We start from the raw sequence: 24,341 nt of genomic DNA on the forward strand, positions 1-24,341 counted from the left end.
CTCTCTCTTTTGGTGAAGTTTTTGAATTAGATCGCGCTACTTTGGAATTCAATGGTGTTTTTTGTAGCAGTCCAAGGGGTTGGTTTACTTCTTGACATGCTTCATTTGCTTTGCTCTTCATTTGCTTTGCAGGGTTGAAAACATACAAAATCAATAGTTTGAGGGTTGGTTGGGTGATTTTTTTTTATCTGTTCCCCCAGGTTTATTTTTTATGAAAGGACAAAATTATCCCTTGTGCCGTGAGCTCAAATGGATTTTTTGGATGGAAGAGCCAAATTCATACATACCGACTTGTTTAGGAGTTTTATTAGATAAAATAGATGATGGGCCAAAAACGTGCAAAAGCAATAGTTTGAGGGCCAGTTGGACAATTTACTCAATTTACAACCCACCGAAATCAGTATAAATGTCATATCTTCCTCAATGGCTTTACCCAAGATAGTATGGATGGATAGAGCTTCCAATATTGCTGCATCGCCATTACATCTACATGGTATGGACTAAGTTGTGATAATGTTGCCATTACATTCTTTTGCAACAATTCCTATCCCAGCTTTGGTGCTGTTCTGGTTCATAGTTGCATCCATATACATTACAGTGGCATGTTGCTCTTGTAATCCAGCTAGTACCCTGTCTATCTTCCATAAAATTGTGGTCTTCTGCAACATTGTTTGCAAGCCTCCCTGCCTCTTTGAATTAATCCAGTTATCCACATCAGTACAAAAGCATTTTTGCAAAATTTGGTGTTTGTCTTTTTGCTCATGTTTGAAAGAGCATTCGTTTGTTGCTTTCCGCAACTGCCAAAGAAGGTAGGGAGCTCAATGTGATCTTTTCCATCGACTCTTGATCTTGCTTCTTGCAATGATTCCTACCATAACCAAAAGTTCCATCTATACTCAATAATGCCAACCCCATAAGGTGGGACACGTAATCCAAGCAAACTCTCTAACTTTACACCAGAGGAAGGTAAGTTCTAGTGTTTCAGATGCTTCACCACAACTTTTACACACCGGGTCTCCTTCGTCGGTGCCCCTAAAAATCTCCTCTTTAGTGGGAAAGATAAAGTGAAGACACTTCCACAACAGGTGTTTTACTGTGTTGCTTAGTATTGAGGCCCCATAGTTGGCTCCAGACTCCGGATTTCTCTTTGTTTCTTCTGGAGTTCATTTATGCCTTGCTAGGTCCACACTTTACCTCCTCTTTCTTTGGCTCACGCATTCCAAACTTAGTTAAGTAACAACCATTTGCTGTGTACTGCCGTCTGTATTTGTCCTTCCTATCAAAAATGCTCAATGGGATCTGCATGATCTTTAACCTTTTTCTTGGAGACGTAGTACTTACTGCTTACTACTTACATTGCCCAACAATGGTTTCTTCCCAAATATATTAATACAAAATCGTATGTAAAGCAATATAATTGTATCTACTTTTCCCAGCAGCTTCAATATAATTGTCAAGCAAATGATTTAAAAGAGAGCTGTTATGAATTTGGTGCCAAGGAAGGGCTCCACAAAACTCCCAAGAGAATTACTTGGAGAGTTGGTACATTTTTGCTCCCGCATTACGCAACCAAAATAACCCTATTTTTTTTGGGTTCAACTTAGTCCCCTAAAATCCTAAGTCTAAACTCTAAAATCGTGGTGTCGTAGCTCTACACAATAAATACCAAAAAGAAAAGGTATATTTAATGCATCAAGCAATGAGCAGTTGTATCGTATCATTTACCAATTGATGACGGAGTTCAAAATGTGACATACCCCTTATTATTAGGGTTAAATGCACTAAACGCCGCTGAACTTTATTCTTAGCTGTGTTTTGTCCTCCTAAACTCATTAAAGAAACACTTTGCTCCCCTATTTGATATTTTAAGACAAAAGTATTCCTATTATTTTTTTTTGTTGATTCATTCCCTTTTTTTTTGTTACTTTCTTTTATTTTTTTTATTTTTTTATGATTTCATCTTTTTTTTTTTAACTTCTCTTATGTCCTTTTTTAATCTTTCCCCCTAATCCCTCTCTACCCCACATTTCTTATGTTATTATTTTGTTTCACTTTCCTATTAGCATTACTAATTTATATGCTTATTATAATATTGTAATTATTTTTTACTTATACTTCATTCTTGTTTTATTTAGTTATACTATCAAAAAATTCAAGAAAAAATGTATAGCATAAAAAATTGGTAATTTGAATATTTAAAAGATATTAGCAAACTAGAAATTTAAATTAGATAATATTTACTTCTTTTATATTTAGTTGATAACCACTATGTTATAATGATTTAAATTTGTTATTGTTGTTATTAAAATTTAATTTGTTTTAAGCTCTAAATGTATTAATTTGAGTAATATAAGACACAGTCTATGTAAATAAATAACATATACTTTGTTATAGCATAGACTTTATGATAATCATTGCTTCTAATAACAAAAAGTAAAATAGATAGAAATAAATAAAGAATACGTTTAATAAGATTAAAATTAATATTGCCCTTGGACTAAATTTTCCTTACCAACCTTATTTTTTCAACTAAACTCTATATAAATACATAATCTTATCAGCTGGATTTTAAGAATGAGGGTTTCAAACTCAGTCCAAAGAAAAATCTTCTATATTAAATTGAGCTTGACTCATTTAAAACTCTTAAATGAGTTTGATTTTATTCAATTCAATCTTAACTTAGCCAAAACTCAGCCCATTATTTAATTAAATTTCAAATTTAGATTCAAAAACAATGTTAAAACCTATTTTTAAGGGCTCGAATGGGCTGAGTTTCAATGAATGCAAATTTTTATATATCAAACCATTGATTTACTTTACAATTCTAAAGTTTCAAATTACTTAATTTTAATAAAAGTTATAAATTATTAAATTATTTTATTAAAACGATCCTACAAATTAAGGGGTATTTTGGCCATTAAAATAGTAATACTATCTCATCTAATCTCCAACCAAATACATGATATAAGATTATTTTCTACTATATCCTAATCCTATCCAACCTAAACCAACCAAACACTAGATAATTTGGATTATTAATCCTAGGATAACTCAATCTAGGATTAATAATTCGAGGATGAGTCATCCCATCTCATCTGGCCATCCAATTTTCAACCAAACACTTGATAGAATTGTTTCCTAATATATCCTATCCAACATAAACCAACCAAACACTAGATAATTTGGATAATTAATCCCAGGATGACTTAACTAAGGATTAATAATTCGAGAATGAGTCATCCCATCTCATCCAATGCATGAACCAAATGAATCCTAGCAGCATATACACTGTTGACTTAGAATGGATGTAACAGGTGTAAAATGTAGAGTTCAATTTCAAATTTAAATTATGTGACATGCATCCAATATTAGAAAATTTTAATCATTTAATTAATTTAATTTTTAAAGGAGGTCCCTGGAGAATTCTTTGGAACAAAATTATGAACGGCATATATATAATTGATAATATAATCATGCCACCCTGGAAATGTTCACTCGGGATTGAGGGACGAGTGATACTCTTCCCTGACATCCTGATGTGGCAGCATGAGTTTTAACTGGAGCTCCGTCTAGAAGTAAAAGCACAATATTATCATCAGTTCGTCCCCCAGCAAGAGCGTTCTTGAAAATACTGGTTAGGAAATCACTTCGACCAATTTTTATTTCTTAATAAAAAAGATTTGCATTTCGGGGACAAGATAAGGCATGAACTGAAAGGATTTTTATTTTTAATTTTTTTAAACTAATCACCAGTCAAATGAAATCTATTTCAAATTGCCAAAATTTCAGTTAATTGTAGTGGGTTTTAAAAAACTCAATATCTTTTTTTTTCCAACAAATGATAACAGAAAAAAAAAAAAAACTCAATATCAAAGTTAGTAAATTGTGGAAAATTAAAGCTGAGGTTGCAAAGTGCAATTGACCCTACGGTTTATCCAATAAAACTCATCAGAGGTTGATATATATTGTCATCTTTCGCCTTTTAAAATTTAGAGCTTAGCATTTCAGTGCTTGATAAGATTTTCTCTGGAAAGGGTGCGTGTCACCCTGAAATTCCAACTCATGGACCCGTTCCCACCCGAGAAATATCTTCTGTCCCATGCACTCGGAATCCTTGAACGATTCTACAGTACACCATAATTTTTTCCCAGTTCGCAAGCTTCTGTAGTTGTGCGACCGCAACTATCTTTACCTATGGCCTGTAGTTAATGGTCATATTTTCTATGTTCTTTTCATACTGGTAACTACTTCTTGATCTGGTAAGATCGTAAGGTTTGGCCTCCTCACACATACCACTTGTGGAAAATGGAATTAAATTTACACAATTTTGTCAGAAATGTGCATATTGTATAATTATATGTAATATTTTATCAGCAGTAAACGAAGTGTGTGAACATAAATATGCAAATTTAGTCCCCCTACCAAATTAAATTAGATGTAAAGGAAAGATCAAGAATATATACATACATGCGTAAAATTAGAAGTGTCGATTGGGTTTTTTGAACTGGGCTTTAGCAAGTCCAAACTCAACTCACAAGTTATGTGAATTTTTGGGTTTCGGACTTTTGAATTTCAAGCTAATATTAAGTCTCAAATTCGACTCACGCTATAATATGAGATTCGGATTCAAATCAGGATTAGTCCAAACTCATAATTAAATACATAATTATATATAACATGTATTTTATAATTATGAATTAATACAAATTTATATATAAATTAAATAGCATTTTATGTTGTAATATGTATAATTATAAATTATAAATATTATTATATATGTTTTTACATATATAATTATACTCATATATGGGCCGAATTTTAATCATATCTGAACCTAATATGGCTCAAGCTCGATTCGCATTTAGTTTGGGCCTAATATTCAAGTTTTAATTCTACCTGGCTTAATTAAAGTTTAGACTTAGTGAACTTTTTTTTAATCAAACGGGCCGATCTCGAGTTAGACAGCCTCTATTGACAGTGCTACGTAAAATAAATGTTAAAGCATGATGATCACTTTTCAAGTTTCATTTTGTACTCTCAAGTAGTTAATTGGTCCCTATTTCCTTACAAGGAAAGGAAAAAAAAAACTAAAATTGTATACTAATTTCTCCACAACTCTACACTAACTATAGTACCACTCATTTCAGAAATTACGTTATCTAAATCTAATCATTCATCATTGAACTTTTATCATTCTTACACAATTGCATATATGCTCCCAAAAAAAAAAACCCATCCGTTCATACGCGTGTATTTTATTAGGCGATCCATTTATTACAAAAACATGCAAATTATTCTTGTAATTGTACAAATATATAATATTTACCAATGGGACTTTGATTTTGTGGTTAAAATTAAGAGTAAATCTTATATATAATATACACTATCACAGTTGGATACACAACACATATGCAAAATTTTGAATTTTAAATTCAAATTCAAATTATATGTCATGCATTGAATAGCGAAAGTATACATACACTGTCAGACTATAAAATATTAATCCTAAAATTAATCCTCCATAAATTAAAAATTTTGGGTTTAAACCCGCCATTTCCTCTGTACCTCTTAAATCCTACTCCTTTCCTATTAGAATAAAATGAAAAACGAAAAATGATATATTTCATCTCTCACATTTCGTAAAATATTCTTTTCATCTCTCATTTTTAAAACGAAACAAATTCGTCCCTAACGCTTAAAAATTGAAATTATTACATCCCTAAACCTAACGTTCAATCTGAATCAAACCATCCAGTAGCCCAGTAATAAATTTTGAAGATAGAATTAATAGATCACTCAATCAATTCCAACACATTTACATAACATTTATTGAACCAAAAAAAATAAAACATTATAACATAAAAAGGCCGTTCTTTGTTTTAGAAAGTAGGGTTTCTTTTATGGATAAATCTTTTTATGCACCCTAGTACATAAACTTGCAAGTCTAGGTGTCTATCATACATACAAAGTTTAGTGTTTAAACTTAAATTGAAATGATATGCCATGTATCTAGACTCGTTAATGTATACAATGATAATGTAGGAAAGATTAATCGTTCTTTTTTATGTTATAATTTTTTTATTTTTGGATTCATTAAATTTCACATGAATATCAAGTTTAGTTAATCAAGTGTTCTACCAATTATTTCCCCAAAATTTGTAATCGGGTTGTTAAAGTTGATTTCAGGAATGTAATAGTTTCAAGTTTTAAATTTTAAAAATGAATTTGTTTCTTTACAAAAGTGAGGAATACAAAGAATATTTTTGTGAAATGTGAAAATTGATCTGATCATTTGTCCAAATAAAAAAATAAATAGTCAAAAGTTACTAGGTTGAGACCATAAAAGGGGCCAATTGAATAAAATAAAATAAAGGGTTAATATCAGAAACCTCCCCTGAGGTTTCTTCTAATCACATCTAGTACCCCCCATGTTTTTGAAATCACACTTAGCACCCCTGGCAGTAGGATGTGACAGGTTGTCCTAATCAAAAGGTGAGAAATTACCCAAAAATCACCAACATCAGGCAAATTTTTAAGCGGGGAAATGCTGGAAAAAAATAATGAATAAGAAAAATTATTGGAAACCAGAAAATAACAAAAATGACATTGTTTTGGCGCACAATTTGAGCGCCATTTTCTGCATATATAACCATGATAACCATAAAAACGGGTTTTCACAAAAACACTATTGCCACCACTACGTAGGAAGGCACTAGGAAGACCAAAGAAAAACAGAAAAAGAGGACCTGATGAAGAACATGCATCAGTTCATACACAAAGGTCAACCACATTAAAATGCTCTAAGTATAGTTTATTTGGCCACAACAAAAGAACATGCAAAAGAGAACCAGGAACCTCTACAAGGACCAATACTAGTTCTACTCACGGGGTAATGCTTTTAGAAACTGAAGTTTCTACTTTTAATCATCACAACAATATGCATAGTGCAATGATATGCATACATTTGGAATGATTATTGGTACTTTGACCCACTTGTGCATCTCCTTGCAAGCTGCAATGGGTATGTAATTTTATCTATATGACTAATACTAATTTGCCTATAAACACCTTACACGAGGTGATTTATGAGGTACAATCAGTTTACAAATATGTACACTATGTTAGATCTTAATTACTTGATTATGTATATCTATAAAAGGTAGTGTAATGGTACGCATAATTTGGAATGGTTATTTAGCCCTTTAATCAATTTATGTTAGATCTTGTCATATGCACTACCTTTTATAGTAGATGTGTAATTTTGCTTGTATGAGTAGTCCTTACTTGTTTATGAGTACTTTACAAGGGGTGATGTATGAGGTACAATCAGTTTACAAAAATGTACATTATGTTAGATGTTAGTTACTTGACTGTGTATATCTATAAAAGGTAGTGCATGTATACGCATAAATTTCGAATGGTTATTTAGCCCTTTGATCAATTTGTGCATCTTCCTATAATAGATGTGTAATTTTACTTGTATGAGTAGTTCTTGCTTATCTGTGAGTACTTTACACGGGGTGATTTATGAGGTACAATCAGTTTAAAAAAATATATATCACGTTAGGTGTTAGTTACTTGACTATGTATACATGTAAAAGGGATCAAATTTGTCCTGATAATCATAAAATATTAGCTAACTTGTGGGAGCTAGTTAATTATATGCTTAATTTTGAAGTTGTTACATTGCAGGGTGCTCTAAGTAGAGGAAAGCCTGGTAGAGGCATAGCTAACACGGGATTTGGAGAAGGGGCAGGGACGGTTATTGCTGTTAAAGGTAGTATAATTACTCGTTGTTGTTCTAGTGTTACAACGTGTACAAATGATGTTACACCGTGTGCAAAATGCACACAAGCTTCCGGAGTGCAACCGTTCCGGCCCCAGGTCCATAATTAGTTATGCATCTCTATATCGCCAAAATCTCTGATAATTAGTTATAACATTCTTTTTATTACACTTTTACACCCTCAGCTTCTAAATTAATTTCATATGCCTATTTATTTCTATTTTTATCTTCTAAAATTCACTAATTATTTTGGGCTTTGGGTAAAAGTGGAACAAAAATAAAGTCTCTCTCCTACAATTCTTTTTTTACTACCATTTTCAAATAGAGGGGCTGACAAGATACCAAAGTTGTCATTTCAGGGGTGCTAAGTGTGATTTCAAAAATATGGGGGTGCTAGATGTGATTAGAAGAAACCTCAAGGGAGGTTTCTGATATTAACCCTAAAATAAAATAGTCAAGCGTTACTAGGTTGAGACTAGGACTGGTGACGACTCAAGCTGCTCGCGAGCTGCTCGAGTCAAAGCTCGGCTCGAGCAGTTCGTTAAGATAAACGAGGCGAACTCGAGCCTTCGTTTCTTAGGCTCGATAGCTCGACGAGCCGCTCGTTGGGATCGAGTAAATGTGAAATTACAAAAATACCCTTGATTCAATTAAAATTTACATGTTCTCTGCGCACTAAGCTATAATCGATGTTCAGCCACTGTTGGTAAACTTTCCTCCTTCCTTCACTTAGGTTAACTTGTATGCTCTGCTGACTCCTTCGATTGATCTTCTTCCTCCGCCACCGACTGTCCCAAACTCCCAATTTTCACTTCCGTCACTGCCATTGCTGCTACCGCTAGCTGCATCTCGAGTTTCTTCACTTCCTCCCACTTCAACCACAGTCATCGGTGCTACTGCTAGCTGCATCTCCACCGCTTCCGCCATCTCCACTTCAGCAACCTCCAAGATCTTGTAGTGCTAAGGGCAGGTTGGGAAGAAAGGCAAGTTCCAAGGAAAGGCAGAGGAGCAAAGCTGCGAAAAAACAGAGCAAGGAAGGTTCATCTGAAGAGCTGCCGGAACCGCCGCCGCTCATAGCCGCCACCACCATCCCGTCGGAATCCACCACTGTCATCCATGAACCTTCACCGCGAGAGACCACTGTAAGTTAATCTTCTCCATTATATTTCAGTTTTCATTCGAACATAAGCTTTGAAAGATTTCAGAGCATGTTTGCTGATGAACGTGCCATGTCCGCCGTTAGCATGTTGTTTCAAATTTTACGTCGATTGTTCGTGGCCTTTTCTGTGTGTTGATTAGACTGTATTCTTTTGGTTTTGCTGTAAATTGTGGGGGCTGAATATAGATTTAATTGAGTAGAAGATTAGTGAAATTTGTGATGCCCCTAACCTGTTCGACGAAATGCCTGGCTGAAAATTCTTATTGAAAGAAGATTCGTTTGCATTTTTTCTTTCATGTTAAAGAACCGGCTAAGTCCGCAGGTTCATTTCCTCGCACCTGAGAAATTTTGATGTATTGCAGTCTTGCATTTTTTTGTTGTTGCTTTATGCCTCCCATCGTATGAATTTGAATTGAAATGGCATGGGAAGGATCTTGTGATTTTCATTTTGATTGGAAATGATCAGACTTGAGCTTTTTGATGTTCTGTCCGCAGAGGAGAAAAGACGACCCCATTCCTAGGATCATGATTTTGGTCCTTCATTTTACTTTATTATTATTATTTTTATTTATTTATCCCCCAAAGTTTTAAGATTTTACAATTCCCCCAAAGTTTTAAGATTTTACAATTTTATAATTTTTTGGATTCTGATAATAAAAATGCTTAAAATGAAATGGAGACAGTGCTAAGAGGCTTGATATTGCTCCAGATCTTGTAGTAACTATGGGATAGTGGCATTTAAGGAGACATCTGTTTAATTACTTATTTTTTTGGGGGTGAAAACTGTGTTGACACTTGACAGTACAAGCTACTTATTATCATTCCATGGTCATGTATGTTCTTGTCATTATGAGCCTTGCTGTCCTCTTGTTTCTTGAAAATAATTACTACTCCTAACTTGTTTACTAGTAATAGTAATCTGTTTTGGGACTAAAGAATGCTGCTCATGTTCCTTTTTTTCTTTTGGCATAGTTAAAAAATATTGAGAATATAAGATGCATACGTCCAACCAAGAGCAGTCTTCACCAATTAATAGATCAGTTGGTGATTCCGCTAGTCCGGTGAATATTTTTGACAAGGCTATTGCTATTAACATTGATGAAGAGCTGGAATTATCTCTTGGTGATGAAGAATTAGGGAGTGAAGATGAAGCATTAGAAGGTAATACACATACAACCACTCAAACAGTTGTGGAAGAAGCTGATGCGGATGATGGCTTGGATGTTTTTCGAAAAAAAAAGAGGATAAAAAAATCAGTAGCATGGGATGACTTCAAAGATGTTGAAGTTGGCCATCAAAAAATTCTTATGTCGGAGTGTATTCATTGCCATGCAAAGTTCAAGAAGACGAAAACTAGTACAACTTCAAGTTTGCTGAGGCATAGGAAGTCATGTGCTATCCGATTGCAAAAACTCAAAAAAGCAACACAACAAACAAAGATCAATTTCCCATCTGCTGATTCTGCCGAAGCTTCTCAAACCTACCTTCACTCCGGGAGGTTTGATATGGCAGTCATGAGAGAGGCTACTGCTGAATGGGTGCTTATGCATGAGCATCCATTTTCAATTGTGGAGGAAGAAGGCTTCAATTTGATGCAAAAAAGAGGGATGCCGGAATGGTAAAGAATCAGTCGGACTATGAACAAAAACGACTGCACATCAGTTTATGAAAGAGAGAAGACAAAATTGAAGAACCAATTAAAGAAAGTCAAGAAAATTAGCTTGACTACAGATCTTTGGAAGTCCAAGAACCAAAAAAATGAGTATATGGTCATAACCGGACATTGGATTGATAGCAATTGGAGATTGCAGAAACGGGTTCTCAACTTTGTGCACGTCCCTCCTCCACGTCGGGGCATCCAAATTGCGGATGCTATTTTCAAGTGTTTAACGGATTGGGGAATTGAGAGCAAGATTTATACAGTCTCAGTCGATAATGCCTCGAATAATGACAGTGCACTGAGATGTTTAAAGGACACTTTCTCCCGAAACAAGTGTCTATTAGCAAAAGGAAAGTTGTTTCATGTGAGATGTTGTGCGCATATACTGAATTTAATGGTTCAAGATGGACTCAGTCAAATCAAGGAAATAGTTGGAACAATCAGGGACAGTGTGGAGTTTATCAATAAGACAGATGAAAGACGCCTTCAATTTGCTGAAATTGTACGCCAGCTGCAGTTGCCAGAAAAAATACTAATTTATGACTGCAAAACAAGGTTGAATTCTACTTATGAGATGCTAACTTGTGCACTGGAGTTTCAAGATGTTTTTCCCAGGTACAGAGATAGAGAGCCAAATTATGATTTCTGTCCAACTTTGGAAGATTGGGAAAAGATTACAAAAGTGTGCAATATTTTAAAAGCTTTTTGGACAGCAACTCATGTGATATCTGGTAGTGATTATCCGACTGCAAATTTATATCTAAATGAAGTTTGTCGGATTAAAGTACTACTAGATAGTAAGGTTGATGTTGAAGATGATTTTGTCCGGTCAATGGTGCAAAAGATGAAGTTGAAATTTGATAAGTACTGGGGAGAGTGTAACTTGTTAATGTCTATAGCAGCTGTTTTGGATCCCAGATGCAAGATGAGAGTTATAAACTATTGTTTTCCATTGCTTTATCCTTCACATGAAGTGCAAAGCAACATAGGCAAGGTTCGACAAGCCTTGTATGACCTATATGATGAATATGTGGAGATACATGTTTCAGGCCAAAGTGGATCATCTTCTCAACTACTAGTCGGCAATGATCATCCAACCAAGAGCAGCAGTAGTGCATCTTCATCAGTGTCCCATGTTTCGGGTATGAGTGAATTTCTGACCCACATTGCTACCGTTGAGAGTGTTCAACCCATCAAGAATGAGTTGGATATCTACTTTGAAGATGGTCTCCTCACAGCTGCAGATGATTCAACGGTAGATATCGTGAATTTGGATGCCTTGAAGTGGTGGAAAGACAGAACAAAATACAAGATTCTTCCCAAGATGGCTGCTGACATTTTAGCCATTCCAATAAGCACTGTAGCTTCGGAAGCTACATTTAGTGCTGGAACCAGAGTAATCGACTCTTACCGTGCTTCCTTGGCTCCAAAAACTGTAGAAATGTTGATGTGTGCTGGAGATTGGTGTCGTAAGGTACACGGGGTGAAGAAAAGGGAAAAGGTAACAAAAAAAAATAAAATTATTACACATAATATTTAAATTCGGTCTTACAATTTCTTAATTTTTTTATTTTATTTTTTTGTTTTTTCAGAAATTGAAGGATAAACAAGAGATTGTGTTGCCTATTTCTTGACTTTGGAGATGTTTGAGGTAATTTACCTTTAATTTCCTATTTAGACTTTGGTTTTCTTTGATTGGAATTGTCATAAAGATGTGCTGAAAAGGAGGGTTTTGGTTGAAGATGCAAATGGTTGCTGTTTCCGTTTCTTATGAGGTCTGCTTCAGTTGGTATGTTTCATTCTGTATGAAAGGTTGTGCAATGGATTTATTGGAAAGATTTGATCTTTTTCAGTTTGTTTGGGTGGTCTGTTTTGAGCTTCAAAGATTGTTTTCAAGCATGTTTAAGTAAAGCAGTCTTAAGTTCTTTTGTTGTATGGTTGCTATGCAAACTTTGTTTTTCTCAGTATATGGTTTCAATCATAGGATAATCTGCTTTTTGTCTTGGATGTTATTGATGTATTGGATTGATTATGTAGTGATTTTCTTGAAACTGCCATTGGCTTGTTTTCTTTAGGCTCTGAAGTTTCGGTTGTACAGCTTTGCTTATTAGTTAGGCGCTATTTTATAACATCCGAATACACATGATGCTTTTACACTAGTGTGTGGTTATATTTGTTGAGTTATTGTGATTGATCCTTCTCAGTATTTACAGTTTCAATAGAAAGTCGTGAAATTTGTTGAGTTGTTTGAAGTTATCTGATTTTCTTTTTTCGGGCAGGTTCTTCTGCAAAGATAATTAATTTTTGCCGAAGTTTTTTTTTGCTTTCTCTGTAAAATGGGTAGAGGGAGACTAAAACAGCTTAACGAAATTGGGGCTGGACTTTCGTGCCTATATATCTTTTCAATTGGATGTATCAAGCTGTCTACAACAAATATTTTGTGTTGTAAATTTGTGATAGCTTGTAATATTTTGAGCTTTGGCTGAAAAATTGGACTAAAAGACCTGTATTTCCTCATATAATTTCATTTTAATGAGTATATTTCTATCTTTTGAAGTTCTTGATGGATTGAAGGAGCTCTTGCATGTTGCCTGCAGGTTGGTTCGTAGATCCATTGCTGGCATTAGGGAAGATTACAAAGGTAACCTACTGAGACTGAAGGGATGTGTCTTTTCAAATATGTGCTGAGAGCCTGAGACAATGCTAAATATATTCCTGATCAGTGAAGTTATCATAATTTGTATTAATGAATTTTTGTGGACATTTGGATAATTTGTATTAGTGGATAATTTTTGGATAATTTGTATTAGTGGACATTTGGACATTTATGATTGTATTAGTGCATAATTTGTAGGCCTCAAAATCAAGAATATGTGAAAAATTGTAGTTATTTCATGCGCAAATTTTGTCAAAAAATGCTGTATTCTTGCTTAAAGTTTCAGAAAATTTCGAGCTATTTTCGAGTTCAAACTCGAGCTCCAAACGAGCTAGAATTCGAGCTGCTTTCGAGCTTCATGCGAGCTAGAAAATCGAGCGAAACTCGAGCTATTCGCGAGCCAGATTTCGAGCTAAGCTCGCGAGTCATAAACGAGTCGATCTCGAGTTTTCCCTTTCTTACGTCGAGCCAAGCTCGAGCTCTATTTTTCGAGCTCGACGAGCTCGAGCTCAAACTCGAGCTCTCGTATAAATATGCCTGACTCGATTCAATAAGCTCAAAACTCGACTCGATTCGACTCATTTGCACCCCTAGTTGAGACCATAGAAAGAGGCCAATTGAAGAGCAATCGAGCACGAGAGTTTTCCATGGAAAATATCTACCCCAAAAGACTTTCGGCCATCAAATAATAAAAAAATAGTCAAAAGTTACTAGGTTGAGACCATGAAAGGGGCCAATTGAATAAAATAAAATAAAATAAAATAGTCTAGAGTTACTAGGTTGAGACCGTAGAAAGAGGCCAATTGAAGAGCAATCGAGCACGAGACTTTTCCATGGAAAATATCTTCCCCAAAAGACTTTCGTGCCATCAACGAGGAATCTTGGAGTCCTTACCAATAAAACGTGGGCCAAGATAGCGTTCCGGAACTTTCCCGATCACTTTTCGAGTCTTCCAGAAACCAATAGAAGCTCGATGGATAAATCGATAGATTCACGCAAATGTTGTCTTTTTCCGATGACTGAGAAACTCAGACTTTTTCGTTACTAAAGTTGACCTGCGAGAAACCTTCAAAAGCCGGAACTTTTGAAGGCTCCCGCAGACCTTAATAAACCCAAACCCCAAACCCCCCCGAACCGATGTGGGATAGAAACCCCACAGGGGTGCGCAAATGTTGTCCGCTTAGATATTTTCTCTCAACACTTGTCCACGTAGCTTTGGAATTTCCACTGGGACCCTCTAAACGAACCGACTTATTCCCTGCTCAGTCAACAACAGAGATTATTACTGACGAGTATAAAAGACTTGGCTTCCTTCGATGGCCAATTGATCACCTGACCTCTGTTAAAACTCTTGCGAATGCGATCAAACTGAAGCTTGAAAGAGGGAACCAATTGCTGAGCCCAGTAAAATTTCATCTGGGGTGGTGCTGAATTGGTGTTTTTCTGTGTTAAAATTGCGATGGAGGGGGAATATTTTAGGGGGTCATCTTCTTATTACGGCATTCTTGGTGTGCCTACAAATGCTTCTGATGAAGAGATCAGACGTGCTTATAGGAAGCTTGCTATGGTGAGTTCAGAAACGGTCTCAGTTTCTTGATTTTTCCTTTTATGCCAATTTTTTTCCTTTTCTTTTGGTTAGCTAAAACCGGGGAAATAAAGCGTATAGTTTCTTGAATATGAATTGGTTAATACGAATTATTGGTTGATTTGCCTGTGGGATGTTAATTATGGTTGCAGCAATGGCATCCTGATAAATGGACCAGAACGCCTTCACTGTTGGGTGAAGCAAAGAGAAAATTCCAACAGATTCAGGAGGCCTATTCAGGTAATGCACCATCAATCCCCTGAAGAATCCCAGTTCTCTGGTACTTGCAACTTTGTTCAGTAGTATTCTGTTCAGCTTTTAGTTTCTTCTATGAGATGGTATTCTGATTTGTTCTTTATGAAACAGTGCTGTCGGATCAAAAAAGGAGGATAATGTATGATACTGGCCTTTATGATCCTGCAGAAGAAGAAGAGGATGAGGCAAGTGTTGCGTTATCCTTCCTTTAATTTTTTATTTTTTTCCCTTCTTGAGGTTGCAAATTTCTTTCATCGAGCAAGGTGTATGCTGATTATCATTTTTTTTCCAGGGATTTGCTGATTTTCTACAAGAAATGGCGTCTCTTGTAGACAATGTGAGAAAAGAGGTAAGAAAATGATCTTCTTGTTTTTTGAAAGATTATCTGTGTTGTTCTTTCTGCTTATTTCACAGTCCGTCATCATGTGAGTTAGAGATCACTCAAGTTGATAAGCAGGCATAGGTTAGGGGCTTATGGCTAAAAAGCATCAAAATGAAACAAAAGAGGAACATTTCCAAGTCGATTGTTTCATCCAGGCTTCTGATATAGGCACGATACAAGAGATCGAACCATATGGCCCAGAAGCCTTGTGTCCCTTTTGCACTTTAAATCCTAGGCCCTATGGTGCTGATTAGCCTTCTATAATGAATGCTTCCATCGGTATATAACTAATCATAGTTGGATCCTATATTCAGCATGGCATACATTTTGGAGTCATAAGACAAAGAATTAATCAGACTTGAGTATATAAGTACTTAATTCAGGGAGTTCTAACTCTGATTAATTATTTTGACCTCAGTTTCAAGGTAGAAGAGTATTTGAGATTGTGTGAAGGTTCAGTAGCTTGTTTATAGTGTAACCAGAAAATGATCATAGGACATATACACACCCAAATGAACAGGTTATTGGAAGAGAAGAAAATCAAGATGTAGGTGAGTCAAAGGGTAGTAAGTCATTCAACTAATAATGGTACACTTGACCCTACGTTGGCCTTCTATACGGGTTAGATGTGATATCACTCTTCCTTCGCTGTTGGGCAGGGTATTTGTTATTAGATTTAGTTTGCTATCTAGAGCTGAAAGTGCTTTGTGAAATATTTTGATGATGTGCATCAGTTTTTCTCTCATGAGACTACCAGATCTTAATCTGAGCTAAAAAAGCGAGCTTTTTAGGCTAACATTTGTTATGCATTGTAATTTGTACCTGAATAAGCTGGCTGCTTCACTGAAGCCTGGATGTAGGTAGTGACTGGCTTTTTCGCAATTGGAAGACCGTGACATGAGCTGACTGCTATAATAGTAGTTTAATGTTTTTGCAATCATGTGTATTATTACAGTGAAACATCTGTATTTTTTGGAATTGAGCCGAGACTGACAGAATCTGCAAGCTTGACCAGAGAGGCCTTGATTTAACTTAGGTTTTAGCGAAAGGTTATAGCGGTTAGTTTAAAGTCTGAGAGGAAATGGGATTGTTAATTAAGCTATTTATGTTGGCTGGTCGTCATTTTGCTAAACGATAGTAACTAATTTCATGGACTCTCTTAACATTTTTCACCTGCACTTTGATTAAATTTCAACGTCTGTGAATAGGAAAGAAGTCCCAAGAACAGGCACATGGTATGGAAGTAAATGAGAATTTCTTTTGTATCACATGTCCAAATTAGTTTCGTCAAGATATTTGTTTCTCAGTCACCTGTAAAAAAAATACATGGCATGGAATTAATTATTAGTTCCTCTTGTATCACTTGTTAATGCAGGATAAGGTGCACAGCTTGGAGGAGCTGCAAAGAGCGTTTTGGGAGATGGCTCAAAGCTTTGAGACTCCTGAATGGTCCTTTAATCCTTTGCAATACATGTATGAATCTCCTGCCTGGTTTGATGAACCTTCCACGTCAAATAGTTTAGGGAATTCAACCGGTGTATCCTGGTCAAGTGAACAGAAGTCTTTCGAAACCTTTGCGAGAGAATGCTGGTCCACGGGAGTGGAATCAAAAAGCGTTTCTTCTATGCTTGGAGATCCATGGGGCAAGCCCTTTTATGCATTTTAGAGATGGTGGAAAGTCCTGTTGTAGGAATGTCGACAGACGGTGGAGAAATTCAAGTGATAACGGGTACTTGAGCACAAAAATCAGTTTTGGATGGATGAAGTACAAGAAAGTCACCTGCAAAATTGAAGGGTTCAAGAACATGAAAGTTTGGTTGCTTGCACATTGCCCTCCCTCGTGTGGACGCTCTGGGATTTGTAGGACAGTATTGAGGTTAGCGTTTAACACAGCTGCTGTAGAGCTGCCATGCTTGAAATCTCAACTTGATTTGTAGAGATTGCAATTGATCATCTCCACGTTTTGTTAAGAACAAAGTGTTCTCTCTTCTTTTCCTTGTACGGTCTTCTTGGTCATCTTATTTAGTGAGTAAAGCAGTTTATGTAATTTGCTGCCTTTTGACACTTGAAAAAAAAAAAGGGCTGAATTGCTGAGAGGTTGAACTGAATGCAAGTGATCTTGACAAGGGCATATTCAGTTGTGTTTACGGGCTTCTTTCAAGTTTTCAAATCTTTTATGGAAGTAAAAGTAACAAAAGGGTTATTTAATGGACGTCGACTTTGCTAAAATGATACTCAATTGTGTATAATGGATTTGTTTGGATAGGAGTTTATTTGGATGATTTATTTGAGATAATTATTGTAATACTTTTTGTGATGTGATGTATGTAGGGATGCAAACAAGTCGAGTTGAATCGAATCGAGATTTGGCTTTATCAATTCGAGCCTTCAGTTAATTTTATGAAACTCAAATTCGAGTTCGAGTTCGACGAGTTCAAAATATCAAGCTCGAGTTCGAGTTTAAAAAATAAAAAATTATTATTATTATTTTATTTTTAAAAAATAAAAATATTTTTTTTATTTTTAAAAATGAATAAATTATTATTTTTTAATAAATAATAAAATATTAAAAATATATATATATATATATATATAATTTTACTATTAAAATAAAAAATAAAATATATAATTGAACTCGCGAGCCATCGAATTGAGTTCGAATTCGAGCTCGCGAGCGGCTTGATTCGTGAATAATTCTAGATGTATGTGAGATAAAAAAGTGATTGAAATTTGTGAAACAAATTATTTTATTTCAAAACATTTCAATCCGAACAAACCCAATTTGATTCAGTGGGAAAAAAAAAAAAAGCGCGACTCACAAGTCTGGACATTTGGTGCTGCTAGGTGTAGCACGGCTAAACCAAACCATATAAGAAGCCATACCACTTATCAATCGGTTGGAAGGAGAGAAGAAAAAGGGCTTAATTCCTTATTGCTCCCCTAAATCTATAGGGGTGAGTGGCGATTTCCCCCTATATTTATGAAAATACACAACATTTCCCTTGGTGGCTAATGTAATTAGACCTATTACGGTCGGCCGCGGTACATTGGGCTAGGGACTTCTTGCTAAAAGGAGGGATTAGGAGCGGGCAGAAGGTTGAAAAAAAGAAAAATATTGTTGTTAACATTTATGTGTCTCTCGTTCTTGTTTCCTCCTCTTTTGCCCCTTTTTTTTTTCTTTATTCTTTAATTCCACGAATGCCAATTATTTTCTTTTTATAGGTAAAAAAAATTCAAATTAAACTTTCAATTGCGACTGTGATATATCATTTTAATTTTTTTATGATACAATTAATGTATTATAAGCTTCTTTTTTTTTTTTTGTATGGAATGTAATTGCTAATTTCTTGGTGATGCATTAATTGTTAGTACATATGAATTACTTTTTTTTTCATAAAGTATTCTTACAAACTATATACCTTTTAACTAACTATGTTAATTTATTTTGATTAAGTATTTTCTATAGAAGTATTACTATATGTATATAAGCATGAAAAGAACCTGTAAATAGGGATAATGAAGAAAAAAACCAATGAAAACAATATATATTTAATAGTATTGAATTTCAATTAATCTTTTCAAATGTTCAATTTCTATTGTATTAGCAGTTAATTTAGAATAAGGAGCTGTTTTAAAATATTCATGCTACATTATATAATTTTAATACATATATTCATGCTTTTAAAATTAAAGAAATAATGAACGTATTTGGTAGCACAAGGGTAAAATTGGGAAAAGATTAAATATTTGAGAACATGATTATCTTTCTGCAACTCTTATACAAGAAAAGTTAACTAACAATTTTAATGTTAGTCATCCAGGGATGATTTGGGCATGCACTTGGTGAATAAAGGAGGTAAACTGAAACTACCCCCCCCCCCCCCCCCCCCACACACACACACACAAAAAACACCAAAGAAAATATAGGGGCAACATGTCCTTAAGCCAAAAAGAATAGTATGGAGTTGTTTGGTTCAAGAATTAGAATTGGAATGGATCCACAAATTCAGCTATCTATAGCCTTTTACAAGCTTACAAATGTCATCAATTTTCGGCTTAGCATGGGAATCGGTATTGCTGTATGCATATTAGTTTAAAACACTTAAGTTACAAGCAGATGTTGATCTCATTGTCTCCATCCAATGTATTATGTTTATTCCTGAAAATTATTTTACCAATTATAAAATATTGATTTGAGTGGGATCGATCCTTCAGGTTGGGAAAAAAAAAAAAAAAGCAATGCAACCTTGTAGGTTTTACCAATTGTCAATAGCAACTGTATCGAACAGTGTAGACATTCATTTAACAAATGTAGAAGATAAAAAATAACAAATGTACATATTAAAATAAAATAATTGTTTTCACTTGTTAAAAATTCGATCCAACAGTGTAGACATTAATTTAACAATTGTAGACAATAAAATTAAAAAAAAATGTAGACATTAAAACAAAAATATGTAAAAATAAAATAAATTTTTTTCGCTTGTTCCCCTTGAATTGTTCTAAGCAATTAGGATTGTGATTGCAGAGGACCTGGATTGGTGTGAGGGGACCAATATTCCACTCCCAAAGGGTACCGGGATCTGGTATATATCTATCCAACAAAATTTGGCAGATCTGAAATTGTAGACTAGTTCAGCAAATTAGGTGAAATGAATTGTACCATGCGTGGCAGGTGAAAAGGCTTAAAGTTACAGTATTGAAGATCACTTGTACTCCAATTTACTTAAGAATTCAATTTAGATGGTTGTTTATACTGTTGACAAGGAGAATTTTTATTTCCTTTCTCGTTTATAGCAATTCATGCAGATATAGTAAATAATATTTGGTACTTAGTGCTGTCTCTCTTACTCTGTTCTTGATATATTATACATGATGATATATTATAATTTACCATTGAGGCAGCAAAATTAAACCCCTTAAAGAAAATGTACGTATAATCCATGTTCAACTTTAATTGGTAAGGTCTCCAAAGTTCTATATGTGCAAGCAATATATAAAGTTGGTAAATAAGAAGAATTTGCTATCAATTACATGAAAAAGATAATTCAATACATCTTTCAAGAAATATGAAGCCCAAAAAGGAAAAGAAAGAATATATGGAAAATCCATGACAAAAACATCTTTCAAGAACTCAATACAATCCCAACATGCACATTATACAACAATAACACCATCACTTTCATCTGATTTGTACGAGGTAGATAATTTACCGACAATGCTCTTTGAAAATCTCAAGACTTATCACGTACGTACCAGCAGTAGACATACAAGAGAATAGCCTGCTAAATCTTTCATCTTAATGCATCAAGAGTATAATACGAATTGCTTAGTGATTGAAGTCGTGTCTTGCCCAAGTAAAGCTCATTGTTAAGATGCACTAAGATGTATATGGCATATATGCATGATACATGCTTATTATTTCTAAATATTGTAGGTAATTATTCACAATGCCTTTACACATAAACCCACCTAATTTCACACACAATTACGCAGCACAAACAATAGAAAGAAAGTACCAAATAGAAAGGTTGAGCGAGTGAAAGGTCATTTCTGATTGCAAATATACTACCTCCATCCCTTGATTCTCCCGTCGCAGATCTCTTCAACATGAAACTTCACAAATATAAGGTGTTGATTTCCATGCAAAGCCATGGCAAGTAAGCAGTCCTTGCAGGTCATAACCTCACATTCGCTGTCGGGTCGACCTTAAATCTTGCTCAAAGGATTTAGGCTATGCTGTACTTGTCCATAAATTAAAAAACTGTTATTTATTACTTAATGAATAGTTACAATATTTGAGGGATTTACAAATTCTGCCCCAAGGAAATGTTAGGTTCAATGGAGAGCTGCATATGTAGTAGCTAGAAGGAAAGGGCGAGCAATGGCCACGTACAACTAAAATTCAGTGAACTGTCTTTTGTTCCCGTATTTATCCCTGCCACTCAAAAGAACCGTACTCTAGAGTGAGTTCAAGGACAAATGTCCAATGGTTACGGACTTCAACTACTCCACAATTTAGCCTTTGAACTGTTCATATTCATCTACATTTAACTCTCAAAACAGCTCCTGCATTAGGGTAGCGACACCTAACTTTTTTTTTTTGACGGTTCAAAATTACTGCTAGCTGCATGGTTACTTTTCCTAGCAAGCAAGCTGACAAAAGAAAAAGTCTACAAGCTACAGAGGTACTCAATATTAAAAGAGAGTGCCAGACTTCCAAGGCGTTAGGACCTTCTCTAGGGATTCAAAAGCGGCTAAACTTGCAACACTTTTAGGTAGATTCAAAGTTACAGTCCATCATTTATCTCATACATCAAAATGCCAATTTCTTGTAACTTGTTTCATGTACATGTCATACTTGATAAACTTTAGCAGATATTACCATAGCCCTTTATCCAATTAATCTACACCGTAAATCATGTGACTGTATAGTACCCTCTTGGTACTGAGCTTAAGTGTTTAGTTAAGCCTCTTCATTATACTTCAACAGACTTCTTTTGCTTCTGTGTGCGTATGTGTGCCTTTTGTAAACTCTCAGGCTTCAGGTTTTAGTATATGTCAACAAACAAAATATAATCAAGAAATCGCATCTTACTCCCATCTTTGCCTGGGGGCAAAAAGTACAAAGTTCTTAAATTATTTATCTGCAGTTAGCTAGGTCATTCTCCTCCTAGGCAACCCGTATGTTATTGGCCCATTGGGGAAGAAGAGAGAGTGGACTAGTGGAGGTGGCGGCTTTATGTTCAAATGCAATTCTCTCTTGTCCTAGAGATTGGTACTTCTATGTCTTTACAGAAAAAAAGATTGAAGTAATATAGCGAGTCGTTGGATGATTAGTACTTAAGCAGTTTCATGTACCAATGTCTTCTACAAAGTTGCTCAACAAGGTTATCGTATACTGGAGGCTAAAATTGGCACGATTTATGAAAGAAAAACTAGGTTGAGAACATAAAGAAGTTGTAGCTGCCCTTCAAATTCTAGCCCAGTATTAACGTTATCATATCCATGTTATAACACACTTCATAAATCAAAATCCTCGTAAAGGTCTCCACGTAGTACTTGTAAGGATGTGATATTTTCCTAGCTACTAAAGAAGATTTGATAGTTCATCCTATAACTTTAGCACCTTTGTTTGGGTGAAATATTGGATATTACTCTAGGCGTGACCATCTATGAAGATCATATTCAGAAGCTTACTCACTAAACCGCCTCAATTCACCTTTGAAGCTATAGCACTCTGCTAGCATAGTAAAACTCCCAAATATGGAGGACTATGCAGGCAAGTACCATTTTGAGAAGTCACTAAGAAGATCTAATTACACACATGCACAAAAATTTGATTCATGAGTGAGATCTACAATTTGGAACGATCTTCAAATTAAGATCTAAACATCCAAAAGGCAGTCTGTACATGTAGGGTTGGTTCAACTACTTGGGCTCCGTGAAGGATTAAGTAGACTAATCTTTTGATTATTCCTATGTGCTGATGGTAGAAAAGGGTGAAAAGCTTGAGCCAAGAAAAGATTACCCTATTACAAGTTCAAAACAAGTTTTATGTTGCATGGTTTTTAAGGGAAATCATGCATGATATACTAGGGTTTTTATCCCATGAAAACCACAAGTTCGGGTCGAACAGACAACGAGAGAGAGGTCAAACCGCGAAAGACTGCTCGCTTGACAAGCATGGCAAGGAAACTACTCACCTTCCAGTATAATCAGATGGTTTAACAAGATTCGGGGACGATATACGTTTCTGTCCCATCTCAAGTTAATTACCTGCATCGAAAAGGGATAAATATTTTATGAGTAAAAAATCAAGAAAAGTTCAATACAAGGTAAACCAGTTATCTTTAAGATTGAACTCTGGAAGGCGAACATACCATGTTATAAGAATCAAGGGATTGATATTTCTCAGTTCATGATTCCAATCTATGAGGCCTATACTTGTCCTGAGCTGATTTTATAGAGGATACCTGGAGAAAAGTCATCGGGAAGCTAAAGCGTGTGAGTTGGTGACAGTTGACACGTATGGAGCGCTTTGACTCACAGGTAATACAAGCAAAAATTGGAATGCATGTGCATCGTCAAAACTAACCACCAATATCCAACTCACAAAACGCAAACACACACTGATCAAGAATTTTCGAGGATTTTCAAGATGTATAAAGTTCATGTATCACAAAAATTGGGGGTGCAAACACGGTTGAGGAGACAAGGGATTGAAAGTGAGAATGTTCGTAGCTTCGGGAAGTACAAAATAAATACAAGCAGAGTTAGCTGCACGCGTGGCTTGTTAACTGCCGGAAAGGGTGAAACAGAATGAGTTGGTGGTATCTAACCCAATGGACCGATTTGGAAAGTGACCAATCGGGACTAGACAAGAAAAGGTCAAATCTTTACGTGGTTAAAATCATTAGTGATTAGTAGATGACTTACATGTATACAACAAAAATAGAGTTACATCTTCATACAAACAATGGATGAAACAAGATTTGTACTATACATAAATTTTATAAGCCTCTTAGGGTGGCTCTGTTTACGTCTTGATGGAATTAATGGGTTTATTTGGATTTTTTTTATTTGCAAAATGTTACTATTTGATTATATCATAGACACATTTTTAAAATTTTTTTATCCTCTTAATTATCTTCGAAAAATGTTATTTGCACTCCCCTTTTTATTATTTACACTTCCACTATCATTTTTATTATATAGTTTTCATTTATTAGATTACATGATGTAACAAGTAGTGGGAGTGCAAAAAATGAAATATGGAGTGTAAGTAACACTTTTCTTATCTTTTTATCCAATATATAGCAGATCACAAAAACGTGACATAGTACTTTTTTTAAAAA

General features: G+C 35.0%; 1 protein-coding gene and 2 long non-coding RNA genes across 3 annotated transcripts; 2 read left to right on the top strand and 1 right to left on the bottom strand.

Moving 5' to 3' along the window:
- The first annotated feature begins 8,424 nt into the window (after window positions 1-8,424).
- LOC140016917 (uncharacterized) lies at window positions 8,425-13,508 on the top strand. Its single transcript, XR_011823202.1, has 2 exons — window positions 8,425-8,928; window positions 13,203-13,508. It is a non-coding gene; the product is annotated as an uncharacterized lncRNA (long non-coding RNA).
- Window positions 13,509-14,447: 939 nt separating this feature from the next.
- Window positions 14,448-17,614, top strand: LOC113715331 (uncharacterized). Its single transcript, XM_027239507.2, has 5 exons — window positions 14,448-14,828; window positions 14,999-15,086; window positions 15,213-15,286; window positions 15,394-15,450; window positions 16,859-17,614. The coding sequence occupies exons 1-5, from the start codon at window positions 14,721-14,723 to the stop codon at window positions 17,147-17,149; spliced, it is 618 nt and encodes a 205-aa protein (XP_027095308.1). The 5' UTR covers window positions 14,448-14,720; the 3' UTR covers window positions 17,150-17,614.
- A 3,284-nt stretch (window positions 17,615-20,898) lies between these two features.
- Window positions 20,899-23,796, bottom strand: LOC140016630 (uncharacterized). The gene is made up of 2 exons (XR_011822844.1): window positions 23,367-23,796; window positions 20,899-23,262 (listed from the first exon to the last, which is right to left on the bottom strand). It is a non-coding gene; the product is annotated as an uncharacterized lncRNA (long non-coding RNA).
- Between the last annotated feature and the right edge of the window lie 545 nt (window positions 23,797-24,341).

This window comes from Coffea arabica, chromosome 11c (assembly GCF_036785885.1).
Source record: "Coffea arabica cultivar ET-39 chromosome 11c, Coffea Arabica ET-39 HiFi, whole genome shotgun sequence".
Lineage (NCBI taxonomy): Eukaryota > Viridiplantae > Streptophyta > Magnoliopsida > Gentianales > Rubiaceae > Coffea > Coffea arabica.